General features: G+C 51.7%; 1 protein-coding gene across 9 annotated transcripts in view; it reads right to left on the bottom strand.

The window, feature by feature from the left end:
• TBC1D22A (TBC1 domain family member 22A) overlaps positions 1–27477 on the bottom strand; it is a 242286-nt gene that overhangs the window by 133750 nt on the left and 81059 nt on the right. For all 9 annotated transcript variants that reach the window (XR_004324394.1, XM_032492502.1, XM_032492503.1 and 6 more), the window contains 2 exons: positions 25249–25311; positions 9718–9832 (listed from right to left, as the gene is read on the bottom strand). Coding sequence is in view for 8 of the 9 variants with exons in the window: in XM_032492502.1 (XP_032348393.1) it covers positions 9718–9832; positions 25249–25311 (178 nt within the window). In the remaining variant the exon portion in view is untranslated. The remainder of the gene's footprint in view (positions 1–9717; positions 9833–25248; positions 25312–27477) is intronic.

Below are 27477 nucleotides of genomic sequence, written 5' to 3'. Positions count from 1 at the left end.
TGATGTGTGGCCTCTTGTGACCAGCTTCTTTTGCTGAGCACGGTGTTTTCAAAGATCCTCCATGTTACAGTGTGTATCTCAGTACCTCATCCTTTTTCACTGCTGAATAATACTCCACTGTCTGGGTAGATCATCCTTTACTTACATCTTCATCGGCTGATGAACATCTGGATTGGGCTTCGGTTTTGGAGGCTGTAATAACAACGTTCCTGTCAGTCTGCCTGCACAGATTTTTGCCAGATCACACAGTAACCGTCTTCCTGATGAAGTGCCAACTGTCTGCCAAAGCTGCTGCGCCAGTTTCACGTCCCCCAAAATACAGGAGACTTGTAATTTCTCCCCAGCCTTGCCAACATTTGTTACTGTTCCTCTTTTTGATGACAGCTTACTTGGGGAGTGAGGTGGTAGCTCACTGTGGCTGTGATTTGCATTCCCTAATGAATGATGTCAAGCATCTTTTCATGTGTTTATTGGCCATTTATCTATCTTCTTCAGACAAATGTCTATTCAAATGCTTTGCCCATTGTTTAAAATTAGATTGTCTTATTCAGCTGTAAGAGTTCTTCACATACAATGGCTATGTCTCTTACCAGAAATATGACTTGCTAACATTTCCCCCCTCTGCAGATGCCTTTTCCCTCTCCTGAGAGTAGGAGCTCCAGCACAACGTTTAAACTTCCCTGTAGTCCAACATACCTGTTTTTCCTTCTGCCATTTTTGCTTTGGGTGTCATACCTAGGAAACCACAGGCCTAACCCAAGGCCATAAAGATTTACTCGAATGCTTCTTCTAACAGTTTTCAAGTTTTAGCTCTTACATTAGGCCCATGATTCACTGTATTTTTGTGTAAGGTGAGAGGCAGGGATGGAACCTCATCTTTCTGCATGCTGGTATCTAGCTGTCCCAGCACCACGTGTTGAAAAAGACCGTTTCCCCACAGAGCTGTCTTGGCATCCTTGTCAAAGATCAACTGGCCACAAATACGAAGGTTCTGTGCCATTACGTACGTGTCTACCCAGAGTCGGAATGACACTTTCCTGATGACTGCAGTTTTGTAGTTAAGTTTTGATAACAGAAAATGTGAATCCTCCAACTTTGTTCTGCCTCAAGACTGTTTTGGCAACTCTGGGTCTCTTGAATTTTCATATGAATTTAAAGATAAGATTTTCTCAATTTCTGCTACAGGTTTGACAGGGATAGCACTGAATCTTAAGATTCATTTGGGGGAGGACTCCCATCTCAACACTATTAAGTCTTCCAATCCACGATGTGCAATGTCTTTTCATCTATTTAGATATTATTTAGTATCTTTCAACAATGTTTTATAGTTTTCAGAGTTATTATTGTACTTTTTTTGCTAAATTTAAAGCGTTCTATTCATTTTGATACTACTATAAGTGAAACTGTTCATAATTTCATTTTTGGATACTACATTGCAAGTGTATAGACATGTAACTGATGTTTCGATCTTGATCCTGTATCCTACAACCTTGTTGAGCCCATTTACTAGCATTCATAATTTTTTGGTGGATTCCTTTGGATTTTCTATATACAGATCATGTCACTTGCAAAGGCCGACAGTTTTACTTCTTCATTTCCATTCTCAATGCCTCTTGCTTCATTCTCGTGCTCACCTGCCCTGGCTACAACAGTACGATGGTGAACAGAAGTGGAGAACACAGACATCCTCATCTGCTCCCCATCATAGGGTGAAAGCATTCAGTCTTTCCCATTAAGTATGATACTGATTCTGGGTTTTTCATGCGCGCTCTTTTTTTTAAAAAAACATCTTTATTGTGGTATAATTCCTGCACAGTAAACTACATGTACGTGTTTCAGATTACAATTTGATGAATTCTGATAGATGTGTACACCAATGAAACCACCACCACAATCAAGAGAGCTGACATTTCCATCACCCCCCAAGAGGTGCAAATTTCAAATTCCCAATTTATCCCTTCCCACCCCCTTTTCCCTTTGGTAACAATGAGTTTGTTCTCTGTGTCTGTGAGTCTGTTTCTGTTTTGAAGAAAAGTTCATTTGTGTCCTTTTTTTAAGATTCCAAGAGGAAGTTCTTCTATTTCCAGTTTGTTGAGTGTTTTTATCATGAAAGAGTGCTGGATTTTGTCAGAAGCTTTTTCTGTGTCAATTGAGATGATTATGCTGTTTTGTCCTTTATTCTGTTGGTGCAGTGTATTACACTGATTAATTTTCATATGCTGAACCAACCTTGAATTCCTGAGATAAATCCCATTTGCCATGATGCATAGTCCCTTTACTATGTTGCTACATTCAGTTTCTTAATATTTCATCAAGGACTGTTACATCTATCTTCATAAGGGATATTGGTCTGTGGTTTCCTTTCCTTGTGATGTCATTGTCTCATTTTGGTATCAGGATAATACTGGCCTCATAGAATAAATTGAAAACTGTTTCCTCGCTTCTATTTTTGGAAGAGTCTTTGAAGAAGTGGTGTTACTTCTTTGTTAAATGTTTGGTAGAATTCACCAGTGAAGTCATCTGATTCTAGGCTTTCCTTTGTGGGAATTTTTTAGATTACTAATTTAATCTGTTCATATATATATCCACACACATATATACATACACATATTGACAAATAAACATGATAGAGAAATTCATTTTAAAGAATAAGCTCACACAATTTTGGGGGCTGGCAAGCCTGAAATTTGTATGATAGGCTAGTGGGATGGAAACTCTGGCAGGATTTCTATGTCTTAAGGAAAATTTCTTCCACTTCAGGAAATCTCAGTCTTTGCTCTTAAGGCCTTCAACTGATTAAATGAGGCCCACCCACACTATGCAGCATAATCTGCTTTATTAAAAGACTAATTTAAATGTTAATTACATCCAAAATAATACCTTCACAGCAATATCTAAACAGGTCTTTGACCAAATAAGTAGGCACCATAGCCTAGCCAAGTTTATGCAAAAATTAATCATCACAGTCTGGTTTGGTAACTTCTGCCTTTCCAGGAAAATCTCCATTTCATCTACATTCTTTCATTTGGAAAATTGTTCACAGCATTTTCTTAATGCTGTTTGTTTCTAAAAGCGCTCATAATTTCAGTAATTTGAGTCTTCTCCCCTTTTTTCTAGGTCAGTCTAGCTAAAGGTTTGCCAGCCTTTGCTGATGTTTCTGAAGAAACAACTTTGATTGTATTAACTTTTCTCCACTGTTTATCTATTCCCTAGTTCATTTACTTCTGTTCTAGTCTTTATTCCCTCCTTCTGCTTGTTTTGGCTTTAATTTGCTCTTCTTTCTCTAGTTCCTGATATTGAAAACTCAAGTCAATGGCTTGAGATGTTCTTTTTTAGCAGAAATACCTCTTGGAGCACTGCTTTCACTGCATCCCACAAGTTTCGGTATGTTGTGTTTTCATCCGCATTCATCTCAAAGTAATTTTTAATTTCCTCTGTGATTTCTGCTCCGACACATTGCTTATTCATGGCTATGTTCTAACATTTCCACATATTTGTCAAATTCTTCAAATTGTTTCTGTTACTGATATCGAACTCCACATCACTGTGGTCAAAGAACACAGTCCGTGTATTTCCATCCTTGCGAATGTCCTGGCACTTACTTTATGACCTAGCATATGGGCTCTCCTGGAGAACGTTCTGTGTGCACTTGAGAAGTACGTGATCCTGTGGTGAGGGGTGCACTGCTCTGCAGTCGTCTGGTAGGTCTAGTGGGTTTTCAGGTGCTTAGCTTTCTCTCTAGTTTCTTGTTGATCTTCTGACTAGTTTTCCTACTCGTTATTGAAAGGAGTGTGTCACTATGTTTTAAAAAGACGTTTTTAAAAATGCTTCATGAATTTGGGGAATGCTTAGATATTAAACAAAAAGGAATATTAAAATGTAAGTGCATAATATAATTGCTGCATTGTTAAAAAAAGAAAAGAAAAGTCCGTTGCCAAAAAGGCCAGAAGGACGATAGTAAAAATGTTCCAGGGACGGCTTCTGCGACATGGAGCTATTCTGTGAGTGAGTTTTCCAATGTTTTAATAGTAAGTCCATTACTTTGATCATCATCAAGATGTTTCTAAGTAGAAAACATGACTACACACGAGTCGCGGGCTAGGCAAGGATACAGCGCCTTACTGTCACTCTGGGGGCTGCAGAGCCAGTGGCCCCTGCTCTCTGGCTCTAATCCACTGGCCTTCCCAGGTCCTCTGCTCTCCTCCTCCCTCACCTGGAAGAGAACGGCCGCAGTAAACTGCCAGCACTCAGATGCTCTCGTTTTCACCTTTGAACTGTTTCTGAGATTAACTGTGGAGCAGAAAATTGTGTGAGGTGTGAGGAACACTGAGGGAAACCATGGGAAGATGCGTTTAGCAGCAGCCTCAGCTCACGTAACGTGGGGGAAAAAAGTGCAAGGAGGTACAGCCTAATGCAAACAAGGAAAGTTTCAACAACTACTTCTAAAACCGCACTCTATCGGTGAGAAGCTACAGCAGCTCTCCCCTCCCTCACTGTCGCCCGGAGCCCAGCCTCTCCTGACCGTGGGGAGGGCACGAGGACCGCAGCCCTGACGCTCAGTGGACAGCACGCTCCTCGCATCACTTCTCCTCTGCGTCCCGCCTGCTGGCGGGAACTTACTGCCCTCGCCGCCCGTACACGTTCCAATTCCAGCACGCCCCAGCCTCCACGGACCGCACACTAATATGCCCTCTCTGGGCAAAACTAACAGGTATAAAAACAACCTGTACTTTTGAGATTCTGACTTACAAACCGGAACATAAAAATAAGTACCTTTAATGCTCATAATTAAATACATTGCTTATTCCAGTCCCTTTCCATCTTTGCTTTCAAGAGTAATTTATTTTATGAGCCAATGACATATAAGCAAAAGACAAATATCATATATCACTTAAATGTGAAATGTAAAAAAAAAATGACACCAGCGAACTTATTTACAAAACAAAGACAAACTCACAGACCCAGAAAACAAACTTATGGTTACCAGGGGGAGAAAGGAGGTGGGGAGGGATAAATTAGGAGTTCAAGATTTATAGATACACACTCCCATATATATAATAGATAAAAATAAAATAAAATAAATAAACAGTAAGTTTCTACTGTACAGGACAGGGGGCTATATTCACTATCTTGTATTAAGCTATAATGAAAAATATGAAAAGGAATATCTACATGTATACATATGACTGAAATATGATGCTGCACACCATAAACTGACACCACATTGTAACTGACTATATGTCAATAAAAAAGAAGGAAAAAATGACATATAAAATCAAATCAATCAGAGCTTACACGTGCTGATACTGAGAATCAATTGTAAAACACGCCTCAGCTTCCAAAATTCAGCCACCATCACTCCTCCTACGTGCCCAACTCATATTCAATCCCTCTGAAATGATGCTCCAAAGTGCCGGGTCAGAAGAGTTTCTAAATTTAAATGGCACAGGAGGGTGAGGTGGGGGGGGGGGGGTCAATGCTTCTTCATTTTTTGCTATGCTGAAATTACTTAAACTAAAATATAATTCTCTACTTAAATTGTGGGATTCAAGGTGACAGAATAATGGTTCTTAATTTTAAATCAAATTTATCATTGTTAAAAGGAATATGGCAGTCCGTGTTTGAAAAATACAGGTTTTACTTAAAAATTACACCATGCCTGGGGAGGGAAAAACCTAAAAAAAAAAAACAACCGTGAAATGGTTTCATGAATTATGCTACTCTATCTCAACAGACTATTATGTGCAAGAGGTGGAAATGATCTTTACAAAGATTCCTTAATGTAGAGAAAAGCTTACGTTACAAGGTTAAATGCGAAAAAAAGCACAACACAGAATTTTATTTGGAACACACTCTGGACTACACAAACACATGCATGGCAAACACTCAGAGGACCTCGCCCCAGCAGCAGTTCCCCAGGCACCCGGGGGCCTGAGCCCTGTCCCCACGCCAGCCTGACGGACACACATACAGGCACTCAAACCACAGTGTGATGACTAAGGAGCGACCGCGGGACCCCAGCACAGGGGACAGTTGGAAAATGCAGCAGGTTCAAGGCTGAATGAGGCCCCCTCCCTCCCAGCCCACACATCTAGATGCTGGGATCCAGAGGCTCAGCTGCGCCCAGAGGAAGGAGCTGGAGTCACTCCGGCCTCCCAGCCAGGAGCCAGGGAAGCGGCTCAGGGATGCACCTTCCCGGCCCAGGGTTCTCTTCCACCACCGCCTCCTCTGAGCACGTGATGCCCTCCCAAGCTCCATGCCCCCCAAGCTTCAGTGCTGCCCACAGGACCATGTTTACTCGCACACGGCAACCCCTGCCCTGAGGTCACAGCGCTCTCCTGACCTCCTCCCCCACCGTCCTCCTCTGGGAGATGGCGGGCACCTCCAGGGCCCAGCCAAGACCACGGGCTCCACTGGGAGGCGAGTTGAGGATTTGGGGAGGCTGTGGCTGGCACTGCTGGTGACAGTGCGTGCGCGCGTGTGTGTGTGTCTGTGTGTCTGTGTGTGCCCCAGGCATGCATGCACATGTGAGGACGCTGTGTCCTTCAACAATGGGACCAATGCCTGTCCCTGGGGGGTAATGCGCCCCTGAAGGAGACCAGTCAGGGCCGCCGCACTGCCTCCTCCTCCCCCCACCTTCCCAGGGCACTCCTGCTTCTCCCCCGGCCCCGCCCTGTTACCAGTCCACTTCTCTGAGCATATCTTCCCTCCAAGCAAGCTGTTTCTGCGACCTTGACCATCCTGGCCAGCCTCCTGATGAAGACGAACCCTCCGGTGCTGTAAGGAACAGCCCCTCCTTGTCCAATCCTGTTTGTGAGCCCCAAATGTGTCAGCCGCTGTTCACTTCCCATGTCCTTTTTAAGTCAAAACACGTGGTGCTAAGGGGCTGCTACATGCCAGCGCTTGAAAGTTAGGGCCCCTGCGGGCTCAGAGGGCTGCTCCCTGCCTGGGACGCCCCAGCCATCCAAGCTGTGCCCCAGGCGTGAAGCCCAGGAGCCGGGCGCACGGCAAAAACTCCTGCAGGAACCTCACACCCAGACGGCGTCTCTCACCACCGAGGAACAGGGCTGCTTCCTGTATCTCAGCCGAGAAGGGGGGAAACACATCACAACGCAACACAGCCCGCCCTGGGAGCTGAGGCGGGTTTGCGTTCAGAAAGCGGTGCACACGCGGCCGAGCCCAGTGCCACCTGCACTCCGACAGTCTGGACGGTCACGTCACAACCAGGGAGCTGACCCGCAAGGGCCACCACGGCGCTCAAGAATCCGAACCACAGAGCCCTTTGGCCAGTTCTACCCTCTGAAGGAAAAATGCGTGTTCTCGGTACCTTCAATTAGCAGAGCGTCTGAGGCCTGCCTACCACAAAGCCCAGCGAAGCAGAAGACCCCCGGCCCAGTGGTCCACGCATGTGCGTTCCCCAAAGCCCCGGGATCTCTGCGGCCGGAGAGGACGTGGACGGGCAGCATCTGAGCGGGTCACTCTCAGCTGCATGTCACTTGCTGGTCCCCCACGCCCCTGGAGACTCGGCCGGGGGGCCTTACCAGGCTCCCCACCGCCCCCCAGGCCCACCCGAGTGCCCCTACCTGCTATCCCTCATCACTGCCCGGCCACTCCACTGAGCCCCCCGCTCCGGGCTGCACCCCTGCTGAGCTCTCTCATCAGACAGGGCGCTGCTGTAAGGTCCTGGAGTCCGGGAAGGCCCCATGGAGCCAGCCCGGGGGGTTCTCAGCGCAGTCACACTTCCTCTTAGTAACATGAATGTCTAACTGCTGTAATTAAACTTCGTAATTACTTGCTTAAAATCTGGCTTCCCTCCTACCACCAAAAGCTCCAAGGGGGCAGGAACCACGCTCAGCTCACCCACCTGCATCCCCACCACCTGCAGAGGCCAGGAGACGCCCAATCAGCACTGGCCCAAAGGGGCTGACAGGTCTCACCCGCCGCCGCAGGCGCCCTGGGCAGGGCTGCGTGAACGGGCGCGCCTCTGCCTGGAAGATGGGGGGGCAGTGCTCCGGGCGCCTTAAGCCGACATGGACCCTGCAAGATGATGAGGGCCGGCCTGGACCATACCACGAATGCTCCCCAGCTTGGGAGACAATCTGAAAGACTCTCCACCCACCAATGACATCGCAAAGCCAGGACCAAAGTAACAAAGGCCCACTTGCTAACACCAGCAGGAGTCAACGGCACCCTTTACACAAGGTTCCAGCTCGCACTGGACATGCACTCGGGGCGCACGTGTGCTCTTGTGTGTGTGTGCGTGTGTACACGTGTGCACGTGTCTGCGTGAGCGGATGTGGCGGGGGTTACAGCAAGGCAAGGAGAGTCCCTCTGAGTTTCACTGAAGGCACCACGTGGACAAATTCTATTTTCTCCCGCTTTTCTCTCCTCTGGACAATTAACATCACGGTCATGTCCCTCGCCCTCACTGGCTGGTAATTCAGACAGAGGCATTAAGGATCACTTGGGCCTCACAATGAAAGTTGGTGGTAGAGTCGTTAAGGCAGACTTATTTACCACATTAATTAAATAGTCTATTTAACATGGAATATCAATTCTCTAATCACATCTCAGCTGAGCTTCTTTCAATTAGCAGCTCTGAAGTCTGCTGACAGGGGTCCTACTGTTCCGGGGCCATTAGGAACATTTCCACGCCGTGTCAGACGAGGGGCGAGACGCGGGAGCGCCAGCCCTCTCGGGAGCCGGCCTCCCCGCCTGGGGAGGTGCTGCGGGCCGGGCGCCAGGCCATCAGCTGTCACAGTGGAGTGGCCGCCTGGGAAACCCTGGGGCCGTGAGGGGTGGGGCGGCAGACAGGGAGTGAGGGGGTAAGTCCTCACCCCAGGGGATAACCTGCCCTCGGAACCCCCTCTCCTGATTACGACGGCAGGATCTGAAGCGGACCAGACACCAAAACGGCTAAAGACGCAACCCCAGAAAAACCCAGTACCAAGTTGGGAAGTTTCACATAAAGCCAGATTAATACCAGTTTTAAACAAAAACGTCACCACGGAAGAGTAAATCCCTCCTTTGGTTATTTATTTTTTTACCCATAGCTGAATTAAAAAGTAGATCCTGCACATATATTGTCAGAATTTTTAAAAAACCTGAACTATAAACTGGGGAAAGCATATTCCCTGCTGTAACATAAACAGGAAACAAAATACGCAAACAAAAATTCCTCAGACAGAAAAAGGTCGCCCAAACTAAACGCCCGATAAACCAATTATTTTGCATGTAATTAATATTCCCATAAAATGAAATGCTACTGGTATATCAGAGGGAGAAAGGTGATGCAAAGCTGCAGAAATGCAATTAAAGAAGATTCGGTTTTCAGCTTGTAAGCAAAACATTCAACTGACTATCTATCACCTTAACCTGGTCCACAGACATCCCAACCGTTAAAGCCAGCGCCCTGACGGCCATTAACACAAAGCCGCGTTCCCCGAATGCATCACCTTTCCCCTCATATATTATTAGAAAGAAGACATTAATAATAGTAACTGCATCTTAATTTCTCCAGCAGTTGAGCACGTGGATTTAAAGACTTTAAGCTAGCACCAATGAGAAGACTGCTATTCCTTATTATTAGTGGTCATTAATAACTAAACTTAACGGCAGATTTCAGTACTAGAATAACTGTGCATCAGAGTGACGTCCCAAGGCCACCACAGCTCACATTTAGTGTCTGTGAGCAGAAGCACCATGGCGTGGTCTTACCTAGGTATTCGCAGATGAAGACCACGAAGAAAGGGGTGACAAGGTCGTTGATGCCCTGAACATACCCACTGGCAGGGTGACGGATGGCCCATATAAACAGGATCCTTTCAAAAATCTGGAAGAAAATGACAGGTGGGGAAGCAAAAAGTCAGCATGTCAGAAACTTTTAAAAGGTATGCAAGCTTAAAAGAGGTGCTATCAATATTTGCCAATCTCTCATTTTAAAATACAAGTATGTTTAATGTTTTTTGGTAGAATGCCAGTTACCTTAATGTTTTACTGACTCACAAGCAATACGCAGTATTTCACCGACGCCTGGACTCAGTCCTACCACTCGAGCTGGCTCCCGCAAAGGATGCTCTCTGCTCCTCACAGCCCCGGGGAAACCACTGCACACGGCTGCCCCGGACGCGGTCTGGCAGCACGCAGCCCCTCGGCCCACCAGGGAGCACCTCTTCAGGGAGGGAGGGACAGGCGGGCAGGCAGAGGGAAGGGTGGATGGGTGGGGGGTGCACGCATGGATGGTACGTGGGCGGGCGGGTGGCTGGATGGAAGGATGCACGAGAGGGAGGGGTGGGTGGGTGGGTGGATGCTCTACGTTCCCTCGTATGGTAGGCAGCCTTTCTTAACTGAGGTATAGTTGACATGCAACAACGTATCAGTTTCAGGTGTACATCGTAACAGTTCAATATTTGTATACGCTGTGCTGTGAAGTGATCACCACAGTGCGTCTAGCTAACGCCCATCACCACACACAGTTACAACATGCTCTTCTTGTTTTGAGAACTGTAACAGCCATTCTCTTAGCAACTTCCAAAAACACGCACCGCCTGGACTCACCAAGCTGCACGTAGCAGCCAGGACTTGTTTTCTTCAGCCCCTTTCCCCACGTCACCCTGCCAAGCCCCACCTCTGGCGACCACCAATCTGCTCTCTGTAGCTTTGCGCTTGGTGGAGTCTTCTAAATAGATTTTTTTCAGATTATTTCCCATTACAGGTTATTACAAGACACTGGATACAGTTCCCTGTGCCGTGCTGTAAACCCCTGTTGCGTGTCTATTTTACGTGCTGTAGTGTGGGTCTTTGAATCCCGTACTCCTAATTTATGCCCGCCCTCCCCCTCAGGTAGCCATGAGTGTGTTTTCTGTCTGTGAGTCTGTTTCTGTTCTGTCCAGATTCATCTGTATTATTTTTAGGCTCCACACATAAGTGACAAGAGACGTTTTTCAAATTCCTGGAGAGTTGTCACCATCTTCCCGTCACATCCACTCCCACTGCAATTACCCGGACCACAAACGTGGGCGCTGCCTCCCCTCCCTTCTGCTCACAACACCCCCCTCAGGTGACCTTCCTCTTCTCTCGCCCACCCGCTCTCTGCCAGCTTCATTAGTGAGAGGTACCCCACCAGGCGCAACAAGCCCCGTCGCCTGCCCGCATCTGCACACATGGGCACACACACCCGGCTTCCAGCCCTCTGCTCCCTCCGCACCTCCTGCAGTCTGGCCCCTGCATCGCAGTCCTCTCCCACCCAGCCCCCAAATTCTAGCCACACTGAGCCCACCAGGCCGCCACCTCCCCCAGTGCCTGCTGCCTGGAAAGCCTGTCACCCTGCACTACCTGCCTTCAGCTCCACTTCAAACAGCACCCCTCGGTGGGGTGAGAGCGGCCACCTGCTCCCCACTCCGCCCTTCTAGGAGAGCCAACTACTGCCGGCCTTGTGACCCTCCCTCCCGACCCCTCCTCCCTAGGCAGCGGGTCCCTCCGTGACTCGCCAGCCGCCAGCTCCAGCTGAGCTGGGCTCCAGGCCCTGCAGTCCGGGCTCCCCGCTGTCCTGGGCCCCGCGCTAACAGTGCAGGCTGCACCAGCAAAAGCTCAAAGGATTAATTACATCATTTACAAACAAGCCAACCTTACAAAGCCAACTATATCCGAGGTCAACCCCTCCCAACACTGCCCACATCCCTAGGGCTCACTGCGCCCGTCGTCCAGATACCCCAGATCACCACCAGTCATTACACTGCGGAGCCTGGGGTGCAGACAGGGAAGCCTCTTGACCCAGGGCCCACAGCTGAGCAGGGCACGACCGGCCCTAGAATCCAGGCCACGGCCCAGTTCCCAGCCTGGCACACCGTCCCCTGTGGGTGTTCCAGGCGCAGCTCAGCGCACACCTGTAACAGCGGGCGCCTGAGAGACGTTCGCTGTATGAGCAACACATTCATGCACATATATTCATACACATTTTTCATTTCAAGTCAACAGCTTTCTAGGGAGAACTCAGTATTTAAACAAGATCAGAAGACCAAAATCATTCTCCAACGGGCACCACTCACGGGGTCTCAGGACAACACTAAGCAGGGAGCCTGCTGCCCCAGCGTCAGGCTCCATCACCCCTGGGGACACCAGGAGCAGCGCCCCACAAGCCAGCGTCACGTAAGATCATAACCCACCCTGCCAGGAGCCCCGAGGAAGCCGGCGGCCAGGCGAGAGCGGCACAGGGCGAGGGCCAGGAGTCAGGGAACTGAGGGCAGCCAAGAGCCAGCAAGACCCGAGGCTCCAGCGCTGCAGCCCACAGGCCACTGAGCCCAGCCAAGGACCACGTGTGCCCGGGGGGTCCCCCGGGGGCCGCAGGTGGGTCTGGGGCACAGACAACACCCTGGTCCTCGCTTCATGAATCTGCCCTGACTCCTGACCCACAGCAACTGAGGCGACAACCGTGAATAAACGTGCACTGTCGTAGGCTGCTGGGACGGTGGTGGTGCTGTTACCCAGCAAAGAAGAACTAAGACAAGGGGCGGCACAACCCAGCAGTGGAGCGTGCGCTTAGCACACGCGGGCCTGGGTGCAGCCCCAGCACCCCCATCAAATAAACTAACTAATTAACCTAGTGTTCTCTCCCCCACCAAAAAATATCTTTTAAGAGAACTAAAACGGATGAGAAAACTGAGGCACAGAGAAGTTAAAAGAGATTTGCCCAAAGTCATACAGCCTGCGGGCAGCACAGCACAGCCTGACTGAATAGGGGCCTTCCAAGGCCTATAAAGTGCCATCACCGCTATGCTTTAGGGTAAAAGAGCTGTTTTCATACATAAATCAAAAAGAAGAGAAGACCATGAAATTATAATTTTGTAGGAGAAACAGAAGGGACTGTGAGCTCCTGGTGAGCAAAACCTGCATTGAATTGATGGGTACCTGCCCAGGGTCCAGGAGGGAGCCAGGCACACAGCAGGGGCTTGGGGCGTGCAGGTGTATGTGAGCACATGTGTGTGCACACGTGTGTGTGCATGTGTGTGTGCGGAATGAAGGAAACGCCAGAGCCCAGAACACAGAGACCTCTTCCCCCTTTGCGATCTCGACGTCCTGGCAAGTGGTAATTTAAGCAGGGGCGCACTCCCACCTTGAGCTAGCCCCGCACTCGGGGGTTTGTCACACACACACGTGTGCACACACACACAGCTGTAAACCTGCTCACAAGCACGGACATAGTTTTGCCCTCAGCGGCCTGGGCACCAAGAAAAGCATTTCAGAGCAGATGAGTTTGCCAGCGTCACCCTGGGAGCACTGACCAGGAAGCTACGGTCCAGCCAAGTGCAAGCGACCCGGGGTCTGCGTGCGTGACTGGAGGGGACAGTTGGCTGTGCCACGAAAGGCCTGAGAAAGCCACAGGGGCCTGGGCCGGCCCGGGCGCCTGCCTCAGTCCCAGAGCAAAGCCTCCCCTGGCCCGACCTCTCCCGGGGAGAGTCCGGAGCAAACTGTCCTGCAATGGGCTGGGCCCCCGAGTGCTGTGTGAGGGCCCTGAGGACAGCACGCGGGGAGAATCAGTCCTGGAGCAAGGCGGGCGGCGTGGCGGGGTGGCCAAGCCGTCCCACCAGGGGACAGGCCTCTAGAGCCCAGCACCGGCACGGCTCCCGCCACGAAGGAGCAGTCGGCCGTCACCGCTGACCTCCGCATCCTGGCCGCGGTGCAGGCGCCCTGAGACGTTAGCGCGCGTGGAAAGGGAGCAGTCAGACTACTTTGAGGGAAAATTCAGAATTCAAATTTCCTAGTAACTAAGGAAAGTTATCAGTCAGTTCAAATTACTTAGGTTTACTCAACTTGATCTCTCTTGATAACGTGGAAATGTTATTTTTAAGACTTTAATCCCAGTAACGTGTAAATAAAGGGACAGGTAGCTCAAGCATAAAACAAAAGCGTCTCTCACCGTGGCGGGCAGGCGGAAGGGGCGAAAAGAGCGCGCCCACAGAGGCCTGTAAGCCGGTGTGAGTCCTGGCCCTGCCACCAAAGAGACGCAGGCTTCCGGGCCGTCCCGCCCTGAGGTCAGGCCGAGCATGCCAGGAATGGAGCTGTGACTCCCACGGGCCTTCTCCCCCCAAAACAGCCCCCAAAAGAGCCAGCTCCGTGCCCTCTCCCCGGTCCCCTGCAGCAGGCCCGGTGGCCACCATCTCCTGGGTGGTCTCCCTGCCGACACCCTGCACTGGCCGCCCCACGGAGTGGTTCGGGGGCTGCCAGGGTGTGACCACATCAGGTCCCACCACCCGTGCCCCGTGGCTTCCCAGAGGTAAGACGTAAATTCCTAGCAGTGATCCAAGGGGCCTGAGCTTCGGGCCCGCCTCCACAGGGCCCTCCGTGCCGAGACCACCCACTCCGGCGTCTGCCCCGCACCTGCTGCCCTGAGCTGTCCGGCTGTCCAGCACTGCCCGCCCCCATCCCCGCTCTGTGAGCCCTCCCCCGGGGCACCAGCTGCAGGGGCCAGGAGTGGAGCTGGGCCCTGAGGCCCCGGGCGGCAGGGCTGCAGGACGCCTGGCGCAGCCCCAGATCCATCAGCTATGTGACCACCTGGCTCAGCGAAGGCTGCAGGCAGAGGGGCAGCGACCACAGGCCGGCCGGGACGCTGCTGGGCAGCACGGCGCCTGCGATCGGGACCCACAGGCCCAGATGCAAGGGCGAGGGGCCCCTTCTCCTTCGTCTTCCTCCTTCACTGATCTGTTCTGTATCCGTTGTCTTCAATCACTGCACTTGCGTGCCCCTCTACTTCTGTGTTGAAGTCACAGAAAGCAGTGCTGACTCCAGAGTCACTCAGTGGAAAGCTGGAAAGCTCCCCCCAATCACGCGACACGGGACTGCGGGCCCCGGGTCCCCACCCCCGGGAGTTCCTGCCTTCGTGACCTTCGGCTCGGATGCCAGCAAGGCCACCGCACGGCCCGGGAAGGCGCTCCCGACCGAGCCAGCGTCAGGATGGCATCTCAGAGGGCTCTCCTGAGGCCACTTTGTCATTTGATGCCACCACGTAGTGAGTGTCCACAGATCAGACAGCAGTGAGCCGGACGCGGGAAAAGGGACCCCAGCACAGAGGGACCTGCACCGCAGGACCTCTAGGGCCGCGTCAAATAACCGTGTGCTCATCTGTCAAGGAACGCACCGAGTCGTTCTGAGCTTTTGCTCTCAAATCATAAATGACTGACTGTGGGTCGCTTTTTCCAAACGGGTGTTTCCAAAGTGCAGCAGTGTGACACTTAAGGGGGTAGGAGTTAAGGCTGGGACCTCTGCTGGGTCCACGCACAGCTGTCAGTGCCCCACCCTCCGATAGCACACTGCTGGGGACAGACACCGTGGTCCTCACATGCCCAGCGGTCGGCCACTGGCACTCCTTCGAAGGGGCCGCAGTCCCCACAACTCTGCATGTCAAAAATCCAGGTATTTTGTTAACGGCTGCCCCAGGAAAGGTGAGAACAAGGCACTCCCTTACACAAGACAACGGCAGAGGCAGGGCAGTTTAGGACACGGCAGACGGAGAGGGCAAAAGCTCTGCCACAGAGCATGAACTCACACTGACGTGAACGTGCCAGCAGTTTACGTGGTGGTATCACCTGCCAACGGACCAGCAAGGACGGGTGCCCTCCGGGTGAGGACATGTTTAATGAAAATACGGACAGTCTGAGGCAGCTCTAGCAATGGAGACTCACTGGATTTTATTAGCTATTGAAGTTCTGTCGCCATCCCCAGCGTTCTTTACTTTATTAGACAGAAGGAATTCATTCAAAGTAGTTCAAACTGTAAGCACTTCCCAGAGTCTCTCTTCTGCAGATCAATTTATACTCAACAACACTAGTAAAAATACTTGCTACGATTACCATCAGGGCTGAAAAAAATGAAAAGCGACAGGTATTCCCCGTTCGCTCGCCCAACTGCAGAAACCTGAGCACCAGGCACGGTTTCTCCTAAAAGACTCGACGTCGGCGGCGGTGTTCTTCCACAGAGGGCTCCCCGGAGGGGCTCAGAGGCCCTCTACTGACTCCGTCTTCCTCACTTTCTAAACCTTACCGCCCTCCCTCCACATGCCTCCCAGGCAGGACCGGGGGCCAGCAACTCAGCGCACTTGGGGAGCGGAGGTGTTTTGCATTATTAAAAAATGAAATCTACTGAAATTGAAATGTCGCCATGCTATGATTACTTATAAAAAAATCTGATATTTGAAAACACCGTAATTCTACCATACACATCAGCAACACGCCTTCGCAGCATATAAAGCACTATGGTGATAATTTCTGTGAGACGGGCAACAAAATACACAGCTCTGCTGAGGAGACCTGAGGGATTTATATCCCCCCAAATCCAGGAGCAACGTGGGCTCAGAAAGAAGGGATATTTACAACATGAGAGTCTGCAACATGATTCAAGGGACATTCTCCCCATACGAATTACAACACCTGATGAATGAATCACAAGTAAGAGTCTAGAACAAATCTAAAATGCGGATTAAGAGGCCACCATCTATCACATAAACACACACAGAGTATACCAAGGCAGCCACCGACTGCAGGTTCACAGCACCATTAGCAGGGAGCGCCCTCTGAAGCAAGCGGCAATGCCGAGCTGGGTGTGTGAACCACTCCACCCTCACCTCTTCCCAATAGGCTGGCTTGCGTCCCACATTCAGTTGTTTTGATAGGTTAGCAAAGCACAGACGCTTCACCACACTCAAAACCGAAGCACAGAAGAGAAACACCACCTCCAAACAAAACATCACAGTGCCGCCGCTGCGGGACCAAACATTCAACACAGCTGGTGGGGCAAGGCACCAAGGCGTAAATGAAGCATCGGGGGCTGGTCAGAGAGCATGCTGCAATTTAAAGAGCAGCCAGCCTCCCCCTCCTGGCAGGGCGGCACATTAGATGTTAACACACTTAATCCTGCAAGGCATGAAAAGACTCCATCCTGACCACGTGGGGTTTGTCTCAGGGACATACGGTCGCCTCGCTCCTAGGAAGTCTACTGAAAAAATCCACCACATCAGTACAATAGACGAGCAAACTCATACTGCCGTCTAGGACAAAAAGGGGGAAAGGATGTTTTAAACCTCAACAGCCATTTATGGTTTTAAAGCTACGAGCGAGGTACCATCCTTAACATAAGCTATCTATAAAGCCGAGAGTAAACACCGTGAGGTCAATGACGCAACGCTGAAGACTTCCTTTAGGCTGGGAATGACATCAGGACGCCTGCTTTCACCACTAACGTCAGTACTGCAGTGGAAGTTGTGGCCGGCAAAGAGAAGCATATACAGAACAGAGAGAGGAAAAATGAAACTGTTGGGAAGGAATAAATTGGGAATTTGAGACTTGCAGATACTAACTACTATATGTAAAATAGATAAACAACGTTTATAGTGCAGAGCACAGGGAACTATATTCAATATCTTATAGTAACTTACAGTGAAAAAGAACATGAAAATGAATATATGAATGTTCCTATGTGGCTGAAGCATTGTGCTGTACACCACAAATTGACACACTGTAAACTGACTATAATCCAATAAAAATATATTTAAAAAATGAAACCGTCACTGTTCATAAGTGATATGATTAACTTCTTTAAAAACTCAAATATTCCTACACACAAAATATGAGATTTGATGAAACAGATTAATGACTTTACCAGCTATAAAAATAACTGCAAATGTCAAATGCATTTCTATATACTGTCAATAACAAATTAGACAATGCCACTAAAAATTAAACAGACTTTATTAGAAACATATCTGTGAATAAATTTATAAGTTGTATAATATACTTAAGGAGAAAACACAGTTTAAAAGATCAGAAGAACTAAATAAACGCAAAAACAAAATGTTAATTTTCTCCAACTGTTCAACAGATTCAATGTAATTTCTGAGATTTCTATGACACATAACAAGTTAATTTTAAATTTACATCTGAAAGCAGAAGGCCATGAGGAGCCAGAGACAAGAACCAGGGCCTGTTCTACCAGACAAAGAGACCATGTGACCAAGGCAGGCTGAAGGCAGCCAGGGACGGACAGATGGGACGGGGGCATGGCTGGGAGCTCGGGAGGAGCCCACACACATGAAAGCCTGTGTGACAGGGCTGACCGGGGCAAGGGGCCCCACTGCTGACCCACGTGGGGACGTCTAGAGAAACCAGGCTGCTTTATCAGACTCTGCGCAAAGTCAACCTGAATGGATTACGTGTAAAAGGCAAAATTTTAAAAACTCTTATGACAAAACATTTCTTTGAAATCATGAGTCTGGAAAGGATATCTTAGGCCGTGAAAAGGCCTAATCGTAAAGGAAAGACAGCTGAACTGGCCGCACTGAAGAAAGAGCGGCTGTTCACCAGTGAGAGTGAAAACTCAACCTACTAACCGAAATACATGCATCCGTGTATTTCCAAAGAAGAATCTGTATCCAGATTATATTAAGAACTCCTACAAATCAGCAGGACAAACAAACAGTCACAACAGAGGCAAAGGTGTCCCACGAGAGGACATCAAATGGCCAAGAAATCAATGGAAAAACACTTAACCTCAACAGCAGCGAGAGAAGTGGAACTCAACTGCACAGAGACAGCACTTCACCCCCACCGGGAAGTCTGGGGCACATTCAGTATCACAGGTCCATGTGGAGGTGAGGGGCAGCACTGGGCACTCACCGCCAGCCCCACGGCACCCTCCCGGGCGCCCCACACACACACCGGGACTCATAATGCTCACAGCGACACTCTGAGAAAAAGCACAGGTGCTTGCTGACAGTGGGCTGGATCAGTAAAGCACAGAGCACATGACGGAGTACTACACAGCCATGAACATGAACTACGCCCACTCACAGCAGTGGGCGGAGCCTAGAGCCTCAATTCTGTAACATGAAGCCTGGTGACAAGTGAGCACAGTTAGCACAGCTCCACTACAAACACAGGTTAAAAATGCAAACCACACACACGAACTCGTGGTAAAACTACAGAAAAACAGGAGACTAGTCAAAACTCAAGAGAACGGCTACCTGGGGTGGAGCAAGGACTGGGACCTGAATGGAGCTCGTCTGCTCTATTCCTTCAGCTTGACAGTAGGTATTGGGAAGCTAATTTTTAGTTTTTTCTTTAAATTGAACGTACGTGTTATGGACACCTTTCTGCTCTATTTCACCATAAAACCGAAAAGAGAGAAAAGGAAAGATCTACAGGTTAGATGCCCAAAATATATACCAGAAGAGTGTAATGAATTGATTATAGAACAAGTATGTCTCTCTCGGGCTCCCACAAATGCATCCCCACCTCTGTGGAAAAAAGGGTGAACTGAGACCGAGTGAGGAGATGAGGAGTAAGACGACACAGACTCGGGGGTCGCTGAGCCCGCCCAGGGCGGCCCGGCCCTCAGGACCCGCCCACACCACCTCTCACGTCGAGGACCTAGCGGCTGCCCGCCCGGGAGCAGCACACGTTTCAGTTCACTCATCTTGCCAACGCTGGTCCGGCGCTTGCTGTGCTTCATGCCGGGCCCACTGTAGGGACCAGGGGACCCTGGGGAGAAAGGAGCCCCAGGCTCTGCCCGGGGAGAGCCCCAGTCTGAGAAGAGGGACCCAGAGCCCCCGGCCACGGCCAGGATCCCAGCAGGACAGTTCAGACTTGCAGTTCAGGCCAAAAAACGTCCGTCAGGCACCAGAGGTGGAAACGCCAAGCAGAGGCTGCCGCCCTTGAGAATTCAGTCTGCAGGGACAGAGACGGGGCCGGCCCGTGGGAAACTGGTGGGTGCTGTCGGGCCAGCCATGGCAGGAAGCGGGGTGCTGGCCAGCTCGAGGGGGCTGCCGAGCAAGGCGGGCCGGGGAAGAGTCCCCTAGGCAGCAGAGCCGGCACGTGCAACGCCAAAAGCCCAGAAACCTGGGGGACAGAGCCAACGCCTGCTCCTCCAGGTCCTTCCCCGACGCCCCCGGGGCCCAGGTGTCCAGGGAGCCACGCCCCTCCACGCAAACGCTCTGGTCGGGAGATCTGTCTACACAGAGTTCACAGCTGGGAAGGGAGACCAGTATAAGGACACCTGCGCTCTGCTGACACGCGTCTCCCAGAACGTGACCGCCTTTAGGGCCCGGGAAACTCATCACACCAGTTCTAAGGCTGTACACAGATAATGCGGTTTACAAGCCTGCGTGCTTCATTATCCTCTGTGTCTGTCTGAATGTAATGAGACATCACTTCTCCATGGCTAATCAGAAAAAGCATCCTATTTCCCTAATTTGTGAAACTGCTCTAAGAAGCAGATAACCAGAGGGCAGATAATATAATAATTACGGAGGAGAAGGGACTCAGAGATGATGAGCTTATCAGCTGAAGAGGCCCAGCCACGCACTGAGCAAGGCTCTTCCAAAGAGTGCAGCACACCCACCGCAGGGGCCACAGGGCCTCCGCTCAGAGTCCAGACTTTCCCAAGCAACAGGCGGCGTTTACTCAGCGCTGCACTGAGGATAAAAAGAGCAAGCGGGAATAAAAGTTACGCGTTTTGCTTTCAAATAACCGTGTTGGATAAAAAGATTAATTAGGAATTTCAACAAAATCTCTGACATCCTGTGCGGCTCCAGGCAGCCGGGACAGTCAAGGGGCCCAGGGCCCTTGGGCTCTCAGGAGCTGACAGACAGGCAGAGTGAGGCCTCGTGGACAGAAGACGAACCCCATCAGACCGTAAGCTCCGTGAAACATGCCAAGTGGGAATGAGAGTGGGGGAGGGGCTGCCACACCAGCCAGGGTGTTAGGAACGGCGTCTCCACAACACAACATCCCTCTGGAGGCCCAGAAGGGACCAGACACTTGGGGTCACAGGTAAGAGGAGGAATCCAGACAGCTGCTCATGCAGCCAGCACCTGGGAACAGCTGCTCTGTGCCGTGCACCACTTGGGGCACCAGAATCAGGGCTGAAAACCAGACAGACATAAGGTCTGCTCAGATGGACCTTAGACGGAAGAGCAGAGCAAAGGCTGAGAGGCAGCCCCAGCTCAGGAGGTCCCCAGGGAGGTCAGGTGGGAGCAGCCCCCAGAAGAGTCACCCAAGCGGTCCCATCTTCACAGCACAGCTAAGAGGAGGGAAATCCGGGAGGGGAGCCGCCTGGCCCCGCCCAGCTCCTCCTGGGCCCTGTACTGCCCACCTGCTGCCTAGGGGTGGGGACATCCCGGCAAAGGCCTCGGCTCCAGCCCTGCTTCTGTTTCCTGAGTGCAAACAACCCGGCCTGCATCTTTTGCTCACTTCAAGACCCCTCTCTCCATCGGCAGCTAAATCCAGCTGTGCTTCCTTAAAATAGGGATTTCCAGGCTCCACCCCAGAAGCCTGACTCAGAAGGCCTAAGAGAGGCCAGGGAACAGGCAGGCAAAGGTTTCGAAAGCAATTAAAGAGCAAAAAAGGAAAAGACCCTTCACCGAAGGGACCTGCGCACGACAGGCCAGCACGGGAAAGGACGCCGACCATCAGCAGCCAGCAGGGAAGAGCAAGTTACAGCCCTGGGAGACACCACCACACGCCGGTTTCAAAAAATAGCTGAAATTAAGACTGGCAATACCACGAACCGACAACGATGTGGAGCGACCAGGACCCTCACTCACGGCTGGGGGTGTGAACTGGGCCAGCCTCCTTGGACGAGAGTCTGGAAGTTAAGTGCATGAACACTCACTTACCACACCACCCAGTAGCTCCCCTCCTAGGCCCTCACCAGACGCGGACACAGAGGCCTCTCCTGGACTTAGGCATGAAGGTGTTGGTGCTCAGAGAGGGCATTTCGTAGTGGCCTGGAAATGGAAAGCGCCCAGCACCCACCCCCGGCGAGGGGGCAGAGCTCCCCAGGAAGACGGCGGCTCACGGGGCGGTGAATGCGCACCCGCACCGCTACCCAGGCGAGGGAGCCCCTCCCCAGTCCCTGCAAGCCTGCCATTCCAGGCCTGTGAAATTCTTGAAAGCGAAGCACTGAGGCAGAGAGCAGACCAGCAGGAGCCAGGGCAGGGGCAGGGACGGGAGACGGCAGGAAGGCAGGAGGGGCGGTCCCAAGGGTGGGGAGTGCTCCGCGTCGTGACTCAAGTGGCTCTTACCGTCCCAGACACAGGCGTCAGATCTAACCTGCCTGCACGCCTAACGCAGGTCAATTTCAGTGCATGTCAATCATCTCTCAACAGAGCTGACGGGGGGGGGGGGGGGGAGGGCGGGGGAGAAGCGTCCAGAGCAGAAGCGGGCAACACCCGCTGAGCGGATAAACGGAAGTGCGGACAGACGGGGAAATGCTTAGGGCAGAAGAAGACCCTCCTTCCGGGGTCATCAAGCCCAACTTCAGTGCAGCACACGACCAACTAAAATCAGAGGTCCACGTTCTGGTTCTGCACAGCCAGGTACAAGCACACGGGGTGTGAGCAGAAGTACTATGAGCAACTTCTCCCAAACATCTCTGAAGGGAGGGGCATACCCTCCTCTCCACGTCTCCCTCTGCCTGCTGGTGGAATGCCGATGTGATGCAAGGAGCCAGAGCAGCCAGCCTGGACCATGAAGCGAGTGAACACGGAGGAGCAGCGGACGACTGCGTGCCTAAGAGGGCAGTGAGCTCCCGCCTGGCATGAAGCCACTGCTGTCATGGCCCTGCTGTCAGCTGCAGTACATCCAAGCCTCACCCCCACGGAGCCAGAAACCACAGCCTGACTTTGCCTGTTGGCTAACACGAGACCCGCACCCCCAGGCTCTTCCTAAAGCCCCCTGTCTGTCACTTCATTCTCTTCCCACCCCTCCCCTCAACTCATACAACCTGCCCCAGGAGAGCAGAAGGGAGGACCATGCTGCGGGAAACCCGCTGCCGGGCAGAGCCACTTCGAACAACAGGCTGGTGGTCCCCGCACGTCACAGACAGGCAGACCAGCAGTGGCTGGACCCCTCTCTGAAACCAGGGGACCCGCGAGCTCAGCCCCACAAAGAGTGGGTAAAGCGGCAGGAAAACATACAAGCGAAGGTGACCTGGAGGTCACGTGGTGGACTCTATTCCCACTAAAAATAAGTCAAAACAAGGTTATAATACATCGTCTCCTGTTTTCCAAACACAATAGCGCAGCTGTTGAAAAGGACAATCAGACAGAAGTACCTCAAAACGACGACTTCGGTGCAAATCTAATTTTCTCCTTTTGTGTTCTATAACCTAAAAGTGCTTTTGCTTTAATAACCCTGGATTTTTTTTTTTTTTTACAAACTTACTAAACAGACAAGAGATATAAGAGTTTAAAAGTGCATTTCCTGGAGCAATCGAGATGCAAAACAAGTATTTAAAACACTAAAAAAAAATTCAATTTTAAAGAGATACCACTTGTAATAGCAACAAAAAATATGATAACGAAGAATAAACCTAATAAAAAATACACAAAACCTTTACAGAGCAAATTTTAAAACTTCATTGAAAGGCATTAAAGAATGGCCAAAAAAAAATGGGGCATCAGCATGTTCATGGAAATGAAGACTAAATTTCATAAAGATGTCAATTCTCACAAATTGATCTACAGATTCTGTGCAATTCCAACCATAAATCAAACAGACATTAAAAACAAACAAAAGTGGAATCTAAAAAATACAAGAAACTAGTGAAGATCACAAAAAAGCAGCAGACTCACAATCTAGGGAACAAACTAGTGGTTACCAGTGGGGAGGAGGGGAGGAGCAGGACGGGAGAGGGGACGGAGGGGTACAAAGTACTGGGTGTAAAACAAGGCACAGGAACACGCTGTACAGCACAGGGAGTACAGCCAGGGCTTCATAACCACACACTGAGCACAGCCTTCACAAGCTGTGAGCCGCTACACTGCCCACCTGCAACGTGTGCAACCCTGTACATCAGCCGTGCTTCAATGCAGAGACAGAGCGAAAACCTTGGCCCTGAGACCTCCGTGGGAGAGCAAGGTTCTAAGACGATCTGATGGCTTCAGATGAGGAAGAGGGCGTGCGGGCTCCCCTCCCAAACACCGAGACAACACGCAGCACAGAGCTCTGCAAGCAGGAAGAGGACGTGGAGAGAGGGGCCACGGCAGATGTGGGGGGCGATGGGGCCCGAGCACGGCACTGGAAGGGCTGCCGTGTGAGACAGGCACTCTGCAGCCCTGCCTCACGGCCATGGGCACAGAGGAGTTAAAGCAGGGTGAACAGTGAGACGCCAGGGCCCTGCGATGGACACGAGTGAGGAAGAACAGCTCTAAGATGCATGGGGAGGGGAGGGTCTCCCAAGGAACGCTAACCCTGCAGGACAGATGGACGAGCTCAACCACACTACAACAGCCGCCAGGAAGACAGCATCTGAAACAAGCCACATACGAACTGTGGAGCGCCAGACTCCCTAACGTGCTCAGACCAACCGCCCACGAGGACAGCGGGCAGAGATGGGAGCGAGCATTTCCCAGAAGCGGTGCAGACAGACACAAATAACCGGAGAGACGCCTGCTCCTCTGTGATCGGAGAAAGGACAATGACAGTGCCACAAGAAGGACAAAACTGGAGAAGCCTCGCAGCACAAAGCCCCAGGGGTGGGGCACCAGGACCCCCCGGATCCCGCAGACCAAGGCTGAGTGGGGACGGCACACCTGGAAAGCGTGTGGACATCACCTGGCAAGTTTAACAGGCCGACACCCAAGCAACAAAAACCTCACTTCTTCGTCAACACTCCTGAGCAGCTCTTCCCGTGGGCCCTGCAGAAATGTACACGAAGGTTGCAGGCAACCCCATTCCTCACAGCAAAATGAGGAACCCACCCGGGTGCCCACCAGCCGGAAGAAGGCACAGAAGTGGGGACATTTAAATAACAGCTGGACACACTGGGTGGCCGAGTCTTAGAAAACAACGTAGATGGAAAAAAGGGACCAGACCACACCAGGGAGCCGCCCGGGTCCAGAACGCTGCTTTCCCCGCAGCCCGGGACACACGTTAGAGGCATGAAGAGCCACAAACGTGAGTCAGGAGAGCAGCCAGCCTCCAGGCACGGGCCTGGAGGACCCAGGCGGCTTCCACACTGCCGGTCAGACTGAGCGGGTTCTCGGTCCCAACCTGGGGCGGACCCGTTGAGTGTCCCCCACACACACAGCACACCACACTGCACTGTCACAACCGCTGAAGAACACCAGTGACTCCCAGGGGTGCTGACGTCCCCAGGGGCCACCCCACCTGCCGCGGGGAGAGCCACCAGGACCGTGGGCGCCGACCTCCCCCACGAAGGGACGCGCCCTCCACAGCAGTGTGCAGACCCCGCTCTTACCTCCGTCACTTTGGGCTGAAGGATCAACGCTTCGGGGCTCATTCGAGGGATGTCTATGTGGATCTGCAGATGGGGAGAAACACACATGGATTTTAAAAGACGGTGAACATCATCACAAGCACTAAGATGACAAGAGCAGAACTTAGTAACCACAAGGGGTTTCCTCCGGATCCGAACCTGCTCTCTGGACACACTGGCCTCTGGGCTGCCCGTGCACCGGTGGGGGAGAAGGCAGGCTCCACCTGAGGGGCCCAGTCCCAGCAGGACAGGCTGGGCTGAGCGTCCCAGCCAACAGCAGCCGCTGCATGATGGGGAACGGAGCGGGCCCTCGGCTACTTAGGAACATAATCCATAGCAATTAGTAAACATTGATTTCCAGCCTCGGACACGGGGAGCAATTCAAGTCCATCAATAGTACAAGGTTTCAGCTGTTGACGGCTTCGTCCTGGCGCCCAGACCACGTTTTTCTCCACTTCACAAAGCCCTTGGGGAATCCTGGATGCTTTTCAAAGGAAGCATTTCCAAACCTCTGGAAGAATCAGCTGATCCCCGCCTGACCCCTACACCCGCGGGTTCAAGAGGCAACCAAGGCAGAACACGCGGGGCCAGCACTGGTGTCCCACACGAACAGCCCGCCCCGCCAGCGCTGGCACTGTCCCCGTCCACCCGGAGCATGGCCCGCACAGGCTGGGGAGACAGGCACGTTTCAGTGCCGTGGGGGGCCCACAGTTCAGACTGTCACCCCCGTCCTTGCTCATGACACAAGAGCTCCGACACCCCCGAGGCCTGAGGGCCTCCTCGCGGCCCTGCTAGCACTGTGGCCCCAGCACATGGCTGGCCCTGGGACCCAGCACGCTCGTCCATCAGGTGCCGGCTGTGTGACCTGGGGGTCAGCAGCCCCTCAGTGGTACTAAGGGAGGACATGGACCTGCTCTGGATGAGGAGCCCGCAGACTGAAGTGTTCAAGGAACAGGGACCGTGAGGCAGCAATGAAAGCAAGTGGAGAGGAAAGTCAGAGCGGTGAAGAGAGGACACTGAAGGAGTACGAGAAACAACCATCCTCACCCCCTCTGAGCAAGGAGGCAAGCGCGCTGAGACGGGCACACGTCGCTGACGTGTGAAGGAGACCTGGAGGACAAGGGGAGGGAGTAGGTGGGAGGGGAGGGAACGTTCCAGTCTGGTGGGGTCAAAAGACTGCAGCAGGCCACCTGCAGGAGCTCAGAACCCCCCAGATCTCACCCCCTTCACCAGGGCGTCCTCCAGGGCCACGCTCAGCTCAGTGTTCCCACGCAATGACAGTCACATGGGCGCACGTCTGCCCTGGGCACGCCAGGGGCCAGCACAGCCCATCTGACAGAGGGTGCTCGTGGCACCCTCCAGACCACCTGCCCGCCCTCACGCACAGGACCGGGCAAGTCAGGGCGGCCACGATGTCTGCAGAACCCGCAGAGTGGGGAGGACACCCCAGATGAATCTGTAGCTCTGACTGACTGTGTGCTTTGGACATGGCATTTTCATCCAAAGAGGAAACACAAAACCCAAAGAAAGAGAGGACAAGAGAGGTATGGGGGCTGTGGGAGGATCAGGCCACACCCCTCGGGGCGATGGTCGGCCAAGGTCCGACTATGGGTCAAACACCGCGAGTGGGCAGCGGGGAGAGACCAGGGTGCCCAGCCCCACACCCAGGCCAGTCCACCCTGACCTAACGGTGAGCCTGGATCAGCCGTGGCTGGACCACACAGGGTCCAAGTCCAGGGGGCACGTGTGCTCCGCACAAAGCAAGCGGACCCATGGAAACACCGCCACGGCTTCCATTTTTCTCAGTTATATTAATGTAGGAACATTTGGGGAATTCACAATAATATGGGAGCTTTTTGTTACCTATCACAGTAACCGAATAAACATGTATGCAGCCCGTTTTTAATTAACTTTCCCTTAAGAAGTTCATACTAGAATACAGCTTGGTAAATCTTGCAGATAGATGCTTGTGTCAGCCTTTGGACGTCTTTTTCTTGAATAAAAACACATCAAAAACACATTCAAAACAATCCAAAGTTTACCCACCCCTGAAAACCAGTGAGGTGGGAAGTTAAACCAGGTGAGCTAACACTTCCCCAACCAAACACAAATGCGATGTCTCAAGTCAGTTTCCCAGGGTGACAGGTGGCAGCTCCGTGTGGCCCGGGAGCCGCCAGGTATGAGACGGAGGCCAAGTCCAGCAGAGGGAGC

This window comes from Camelus ferus, chromosome 12 (assembly GCF_009834535.1).
Source record: "Camelus ferus isolate YT-003-E chromosome 12, BCGSAC_Cfer_1.0, whole genome shotgun sequence".
Taxonomy (NCBI): domain Eukaryota; kingdom Metazoa; phylum Chordata; class Mammalia; order Artiodactyla; family Camelidae; genus Camelus; species Camelus ferus.
This window is presented reverse-complemented; position numbering and strand designations above follow the sequence as displayed.